The sequence below is a fragment of the Merops nubicus genome, unplaced genomic scaffold (assembly GCF_000691845.1).
Source record: "Merops nubicus isolate BGI_N331 unplaced genomic scaffold, ASM69184v1 scaffold44332, whole genome shotgun sequence".
Taxonomy (NCBI): domain Eukaryota; kingdom Metazoa; phylum Chordata; class Aves; order Coraciiformes; family Meropidae; genus Merops; species Merops nubicus.
Window position 1 is genome coordinate 8,222 of NW_008596396.1, and position 8,203 is coordinate 16,424.

The following is an 8,203-nucleotide window of genomic DNA, read 5'->3' on the forward strand; positions in this document are numbered from 1 at the left end:
GCTGAGCCTCTGAAGACTGCACCCAGGAGGAACCAGAACCTATTTAATTCCCTTTGTGCTGTGGCCGAGGGCGTGTACGAGGGGGAATAGTCCTCTCCAGGGTTTTCTACTGTTGGTGCCTTTCCATGTGCCACCAGGGGAGGTTTTGGCTGAGCCAAACTATTCCCCTGGGGCCTGTCTGGGAGAGCTCCTGCCTTTGCAGCACCACTGGTGCTGCCTGGACTGTTCCTCCAGCCTTCTCCCTTGATGCTCACAGGAGCTGTGGCTCTTTGCTGCTCCGCACAATCTGAGGCAGCAACGTGGAATTTCAGAAGCGTTTTGAGGCAGGGTCAGGCTGTACCCCTCAGCTCTGCCTGTGGTTACTGCTGCTGTGCTCCCAAACTGGGTATCCACGCACAGCCAGCTCGTGTGCCTGCATGCACCTGCGCCCAGTGGGTGATTAATGGGTACAAGTGGTTGGAGTAGGGAGGGTGGGATGTGCATTTTGAGTTTCTGCTGAGCCCTGGCTTGTTGGAGCAGTGGGTTTGTTCCAAAGATGACTGGGAGCTGCGGCACTGAGTAACGAAACGCTGCGTGAGAGCAAGTACTGCCTGGCTGCCAAGCTGATCTGCTGAAAGACCTTCTCTGCTTCTCCTTGACTGTATCATTGTGAAAGGCCCTGGGAACAACAGCTGACTTCCTTTTCTCCCCTTTTGTTGCTAGACGGGGACGGTAGGAGACTGAAAGGAGCCATCCAGAGGAGCACAGAAACCGGGCTGGCTGTGGAAATGCCCAGCCGGACCGTCCGTCAAGCCAGCCACGAGTCCATCGAGGACAGCATGAACAGCTACGGATCAGAGGGAAAGTGAGTCACTGAAGGGAGCTGGGGACTCGCTTGTGGCATGCACTGTTCCCCTTACACCTAGTCATTTTCCTCCAGCGTGACAGATGATGTGTCCTCCTGACTGGCCTCTGCTGCAGGTGTGCTGCCCATTCCACCAGAGCAGAGCCTGCAAAGCTGGCACGTGCTGTAGCTGTTCATATACTGCTTTTAGTGTCCTCGTTATTTTGAGCTGAAGCAGATACCCATTACTTTTAACTGCCTTGCCTTTAGAAGAATAATTCAGGGTGAATAGCTGAGGCTCATTACTGGTAATAAATTATAAGCCAGTAGTTTTTAATGTTGCTCAAGAATTGTCCATGTCCTCTGTTTCAAAACAACCTTTTGTTTTAGGTTGGGGAGAAGTGCCAAGGTGGTGAAGAGAATGCAAGTAGCAAAATCATCATTTTGATATCAAAATAAGTACTTGGGAGCCTATGTATACTTTTGGTGACAAACTTTCTTTTGTCTCATCCCAGTTACAGAGTCCTAAAATAAAGTATTTCAGAAAAGATTTTTGACCCCAAGAAAAGTTAAAACACACTTCATGCCATTTAGGCTTTATACCAGAATGCAAAGCAGGGGAATGCTTAGGCCAAGACTTTGCATGCTGACTTATCTCCAGTTCTGGTTTTTGTATTTGCATTATTTGAAGCCATATATGGAGATTATTATAATTTTATTAAGATGACCATTCATGGGAATCTTTGGAGGAGAAAAAACCCAGTATTTAAAAAAGGACACAATATATACTATCAAATTCTGTGGTTCTAGTTATAAGGCCAAAATGTCAGTATACTTAAAATGTGCTGTGTTTAAGCCAAGTACCACACTTGGCATTGCTCTGTACACTCTCTCTAGTCCTACGTGATAGCCCAAGTACACTCTAGCACTAAAACGTTGCGATAGTCCAAAGGTGCTCCCAATTAATGTGAATCTGGTGTTAAATAAATAACAGGCTGTAAATTAAGAGAGACTTTCTTTAGCTTTAGAAGTAGGCTAATCCTGGAAAGGCATCACAGATCTGTGCAGAAGGTTGGAAATAGTAATGAGGCACAGGCTGCGATAGCAATCTTGTCACTCCAGAGCTGTGATGTACTTTATCTCTTCTGTGAGCTGCTGTCTCCAGGGAAATATTCCTGCTACACCAGCTTGGAGTTCTGCCTCCACTATGACATGCTGAGGATCAGTGATTAAGTTCCATCCCTTGGCAATACAGGTCAAGAATCTGCTTTCGTGCAGAGTAGAATTATTTCCTTTTTATATTTAGTTTGCTTACCCTCCTGGGAAGGGTCTAATTCTCTGAGAGGTCTGTGTCCCATCATTTCATACACTGGTGGCTTTGATCCGGCTTTCCTGGAGAGAGGGTATTTCTGCCAACAAAGTATCACACCCAGACAAGTGCTGTTTTACCCTGAAGGCAGGCAGCGTGTAGCTCTCAGCTCAGCAAAGAGAGAAAAACCCTGTTTTGCAATCCAAACGTCTTTATTAGAACAAGTCTCACATTTGGTATTCCAACCACGAACGCTGCCAGAACATCCTCGCCAGCCCCTCTGCCAGGGATGGGATGGATTCTGCTCTGACTTTCTGCAAAGTGTGATTAAGTGGTTCCTGGACGCTTTGTTCCTAGGTGGGTAATTGATCTCCTCTGGAAAGCCGGTGGGAATTGCAGCTATCTGTCTGAGCCATGAGTGATAAGCAAACAGGGCTGAGAGTACAAAGAGCTAAGAGGGCTCTATTCTCTTGAAACATGGTGGGAGGGGAGTTTCTCTGCTTTCTTTTCCTGCAGCAAAGAAAGGAATTGTTTGGGGAATAGCTTTGAGGGACAGAAGCGAATTCTCCTAAACCAGATTTCTCTTGACCTCTCATGTTTGCTGTAGCTGTGTTCCCAGGGAGGCAGAGTGAAGATTCATATAGCTGTGTTAGCTGTGGCAAGTCTCTTTTCTTTTTAATGCTGGCTTTCTGACTGATGCAGGTACTCCTAGGTCAGAGACAGTTTTCACCAGTGACTCTCAAAAACCCAGTTTTCAGCCAGGGTTGCCCTAGTTCTCCCTACCCATGCGTCTCTTTCCCGTGTTCCTGCAAGGAAGAAAATGGATTCAAAACCTCATCTTCCAAGAGGGCTTCTTTCTCAACTTCCATGTGTGTTTATAATCCTTTTCAATTTAAGGACTAAAAGGACAACTTCCAAAGGTAGTACACTGAAGATGATCAAAGATGTGGCGAAGCTTTGCTGCAGAAGGCCTAAATACCTGCTCCTGGCCATACAGATGAGCTCTGGAAAGGGGATGCTGCTGAACTGCTTTCATGTTTGCCAGGGCCAGCTGGTGGCAGCTGGCTACAGCTGCTCTGTGCCAGTGCAAAGTATCCCAGTCAAAGAATTCTCCGTAGTACATGTGTTTGAGCAGTGCTGCTTTTCATGTGAATTCCAGAGTGCCTGAATTCCAGTTGGTTTTCTTATGGAGAGGCTTGTTATGTACATATATACTTCAGATATGCTAGGCAGGCCCTCCTTCAACAAAATATTCCTCTTAGGGTTTTACCTGAAGATGAATTATACTTAAGATAAGCTGGTCTAAAAGATGCATCTCCAGGAATTTAGGCTCATGCAGCATGCCAGTGAGTGCTGACAGTGTCAACACACTGCTTCATCTAATTTTTTGCCACACAAAAAGTCCCCAAACCATACTACCCAGCTTTTATACTTCATGGTGATTGTGTACTAGCGTGGGAAATTCCATGTAATAAAACTCAGTGTGAGACTTTATAGAAGAGAAAGTTGATATTTATTCTAAACCAAACTGTTTTCAGTCATTCACGCTTCTAGATTTCACTCACTATCTCACCACCCCATGCAGGCACCAAGCCTCCTGCATCCAGGTCCTGTAGCCAGGCTTGGTTGTGTGCTGCTGGGAGGACCAGGGACACCATCTGTCAAGCCCTAGCTATATCTTCTGAGTTGTTCTTCACAACAGACTGTCTCTTGAACTGGATTTTACACTTTCTGGGACTTAGCCTCTTATTGTGGACTGATCTTTCACCTTGAGATCTTGCTCTTTTTGATCTCTGTAGATCTTAAGCTGTGCTGCTACTTTTTGTTGTCTTGTTTGGGGGCTCTTTATATCTACAACTCTGCCTTTAGGCAGGCTGTGGAAGTGGTGTGCTCTCTGACTTTGTCCTCTGTCATCAGGGGACAGCCCTGCTGCTGACAGGTTGGTTGGGATTTTGCACACACAGATGTTTCCATTCATAATTCATCCAGACAAGTCTTGGCGCTGGTTACAACTGTCTGCAGCAAGATTTTGTTCTGTGTATGTACCTAAAAATCTGCACGAGAGGACAGTTACCCACTGCAGCAAGTGCCTCCTGGGTAGTCTCAGGATGCCAAGATTACTGTGAGGATAAAGTTCCAAGTATAGCAATAACTCCCAAACTAACCCCTGAGATTCAAGAGAGATCTCCAGCTCCATCCTGGCTCTTGCACAAACTGCATCTTGTTTTGGCTGGGTTTTGCTGCAGCTGCACGAGACGATGTACAACATGCAGAAAGCAATGGATTTTGGACTTGTGTGGGAATTATTCCTGCCAACCACTTTTCTTTCTGAAAACAGATCAGAAAGACAGAAATGAACCTGGAACAAAAAATTGGTAGCTGCCATAGTACTGTAGTAAGTGGTACTCATTGGCTTTTTTGTTCTCGCTGGCTACTGCTGAGATGATTAAGCTATGGAGAGCTAAGGTGATTTTCACCTTCAAAAAGCACAGCAGGGGGGTGACTAGTAAAGACTGAGAGGATTGTTCTTGCATTATCTGAGGTGAGTCTGCATGTCCAGTAAAGAAGCATCTTATTAGCCATATCACCTCTCTTCCCATCATCAAGGGAGCAGCAGCCTGAGCCCTGCCTGAAGCTGCTGTGTGACAGGGCTGGAGGCAGAGCACAGTCTGGACAGGTGCTGCTGGCATGGGTGTCTCGCACCTCTCAGCTTTGTGTCGTGCTGCTTCTGCAGGCTGTGGTTTGTACTAGTTCTCCCACCTGTGTGTACAAGACTGATGTGAACTACTTGCCCTGATGTGAGCTACCTGCCCTGTGCTGCTTCAGTCTGGATCAACAACTAAAAGGAAGCTGGAGAAGATACTTGCCTGGCTTGTGTCTATATGGCCATGTGAAAAGTCACTTTCCTTCACCAGAAATTACCCTTTTTAATTCAAGAATTACCAAAAGATTTGATTCCTAAATGCACCATTCATGTCATAGCCATTCGCTCAATGTCTCTCTTTTGGTATCCAAAGCCAGGAAACTTCTAGACTCTTTTAGAGCAAATTATGCATAGGGCTCTCTTTTTATCCAAGTCCTTTAAAAAAGTGTAATGAAATTTGTTCATAGAGTTCAGGCTATAAGAAATCAAGGCCTTCCAGGGTGGGAAGTGGGAAAGGCATGGGGATTGCTTCTGTGGTACACCAAGGAACTGGTCAGCCCGTTCAGCCCCAGCGCAGCCTTCTGTGTGGTTAAGTGTGACCAGCACAGCTCAGAAAGGATGAGACCTTGGAGCTGTAGTTACAGCAGTAAATACACTGAATCCCACCTTCAGCGACCTCTTGGGAACAGGCAGAGTTGCTCTCTGAAGGCAGGGAGCTATCTTTGATTCAGTATGTCGGAGATGACTAGAGACTGCTAAAACTGGAGCCAGCCTGGCAGGGTGGGGAGGGGGAAGGGGAAGGTCTTTGTACAGCACTCACTGGGCAGCTTTTACAGCACAGTTTCAGCAGCAGAATTCCTGGCACAGGAGGGGTTGGAGATGTGAGCAGGGTACTGTGTGTCACAGCACAGAGGACAGCACGTCATAGCCCCAAAAATGCTACAGAAAGTGGAGTGGCCCAGAGAGAGGTGGAGCTTGTTGAGAGGCAGAGATGGGGATGTTGCTTGGCAGAGGAGAGGTGTGTCGTCGGTGGGCTTAGTTTGGGTTTGGCTCCTGCAGGGATAGATGCTCGTGGAAATCCTTTCTGGGCAAAGTGAAGGCTCCTGCAGCATCCACGTGGATGGTGACAGGGTAAGGGGCTGTGTGCTCAATCCCCATACCACATAGGTAGGGGTAAAATGCATATTGTGGTAATAATTCCTCATGTGCACCGTAAATATTTTAAAGGTAAGGGCAGTGGACATTAAATTAACCAGTTGTCCCTTCCTCCTTAGCTGATAGATAACTGCTTGGCTTCTGCACGTCAGATGTGATTTAAAAGACCTTAACATGCAGTATGGATGGGTGTGGTTGCTGTATAGCACACTCCTGCTCTCTGAAATTGGAGTTCTGATAGGGGTTTTTTATGCTCAAATAAAATAATAAAATTATCAGTCTCAGAGGAGACTTCCCCCCTCCCCTTTTCTCCTGGCTGAAGGAATTCCGTGTTGCTGTCCCTGGTTTTTAAAGACAGAGCTGCAGAACTGGGCTGTGCGTTAGATGTAGGCATAGAGCAAATCTGTTACTCCAGTTGTGTGAGTCAAACCATTCAGCTGCAGCACTGCATTTCAGGCAACTTGCTTATTCATTGCAACTTTGTGCTCTGAGAGGACAGAAAAAATCTTTTAGAAAACATTTACAAGAACAGAACAATAATTTCTGAGCCCTGGGCCCAAGCTCATCCCATTATCATACTAGACACAGTGGAGCTCCTCCTTGAGAGTGTGTTGCTTCTAAAGGCTTGAGCTGATGGCAGGTAGGCAGTTGTGTGAATACTCTGAATAAATCCATGAAAAGCACAAGACAAAATGTTATCTTCTGAAAATAGCTGTTCTCTGAGTGTGCTGAGGGGTGGCTGTGTTGAAGCTGTCTGGCTCCACCACCACCCTATGGTGCTGAACCCACAGCAGTGGAGCAGGGCAGCTCTGCAGAAGTCAAGATGTGCAAGTGCAGCAGAGAGGTAGTAGTGGGGATTTGGTCCAAGGCAGGTCACACACAAAGTCTTCTCAGAATACTCCTCCTCGTGACAGAACTCCTCAGCAGCAGGGTGTGAAGGGAGCAGGGGATGAATGCCTCACTCTGTATTTCTTCTGCACAGGCCCAGCAACCCGTGTGTGGCCGTTACACGTTGGTTCAGTCAAGGCAAAAGTCTTGTAAGACAGAATTCAAAAGTACTGTGTCAAGGGCAAAAGGAAGGAAATGTGCCAGTCTGTGCTCTGAACTGGTTACTCACAAATGGTGTTGAGGACTGATGGGCGAAGAGAAAGTGCTGGAAAAAGTTGGAAGGAAAGAACAAAGCAAAGCACAGGAATAAATTCTCTAGGGAGGGATTTTATGAACAGGTTACACAAGCAGCTGTCACGAATGATGTAAATACACCTGCTCTGGCCTTGACCTGGGCAACCTGTGGAGATGCCTTCTTACCATATTTCCTGCAAGTTTTGCAAGGTTTTGACAAGCTGATTCTGCAGACGCTAGCAGCAGCATAATGGTATACCTGGCATCAGAGTCCCAAAAGCAATTTAAAAATAGATTTAGAAAAGAGGTCAGACAAACTGTGTATGGACAGGAAAAGAAATTAATGGTACCTTTTCCCTAAATATGTCTGTGCTGTTCCATGCTCTGCATGCTAATGTGCAGGGAACAACGGGTGGGGTGTGAAAGAGGCTGAGCAGAACCACATATGTGGTATGAGAGGGATCAGCAGAGGTACTCCAAATTTTCTTTATACCATTTCATGTTGAAATCAGCACTATCCATCTAGATGTTCAAATTTTGATCAGTTTACAAAGAAAATTAGAAAAGCTAGTTCTCTGTCTGAATACCTATGAAAAGCAGCAGCCTGGCTCTGATGGAACCAACTGTGTAATGCTTTGCATGTGGAGAGGAAGGGCACAGATGTGTGCAGATGGGTAGGTCAGGAAATGCTGCTACCTTGCAAGAGCAGACAAGCAAGCAGCTGGCAAAGAGCCTTTAAACCACTCTTAAATTACACTACAGAGGACAGATTTCATATGCCCCAAGTGTGCAATGCAAAGCACGGTCTGCAGAGACTGCTGCACAGATTCCCTAAACAATCAGGATTATGAATGTTGTGTTTAGAAGAACAATATTTAGGCAATCTCAGCCCCGGTTTGAGCACCTGGTGCCGAAGACTGAGTGAACACAGTTCTGTTCTGCCTGTGAACGTGTCACAAAAGCCATAAATAGCTGATGCAGTCCCCTTTTTCATGAAGCTGGGGGCGGTGATGGGGGGGTACATGTTCTGCATGGGAATTGCCTGGGGGCACTGCCTGGAGCTGGGCTCCAGGCTCTGCCTGCCAGCCCCTCTCTGCGTGGGCTTGTCTCCCTCTCGTGGGTGTCCCCACGACTGCCGCAACAGCGGTTG

At 46.6% G+C, this 8,203-nt stretch overlaps 1 protein-coding gene across 1 annotated transcript in view; it reads left to right on the forward strand.

Moving 5' to 3' along the window:
• Positions 1-707: 707 nt before the first annotated feature.
• RIMS4 (regulating synaptic membrane exocytosis 4) overlaps positions 708-8,203 on the forward strand; it is a 15,969-nt gene continuing 8,473 nt past the window's right edge. The window contains exon 1 of the mRNA XM_008936360.1: positions 708-844. Coding sequence (XP_008934608.1) covers positions 768-844 — 77 coding nt within the window. The 5' untranslated portion in view covers positions 708-767. The remainder of the gene's footprint in view (positions 845-8,203) is intronic.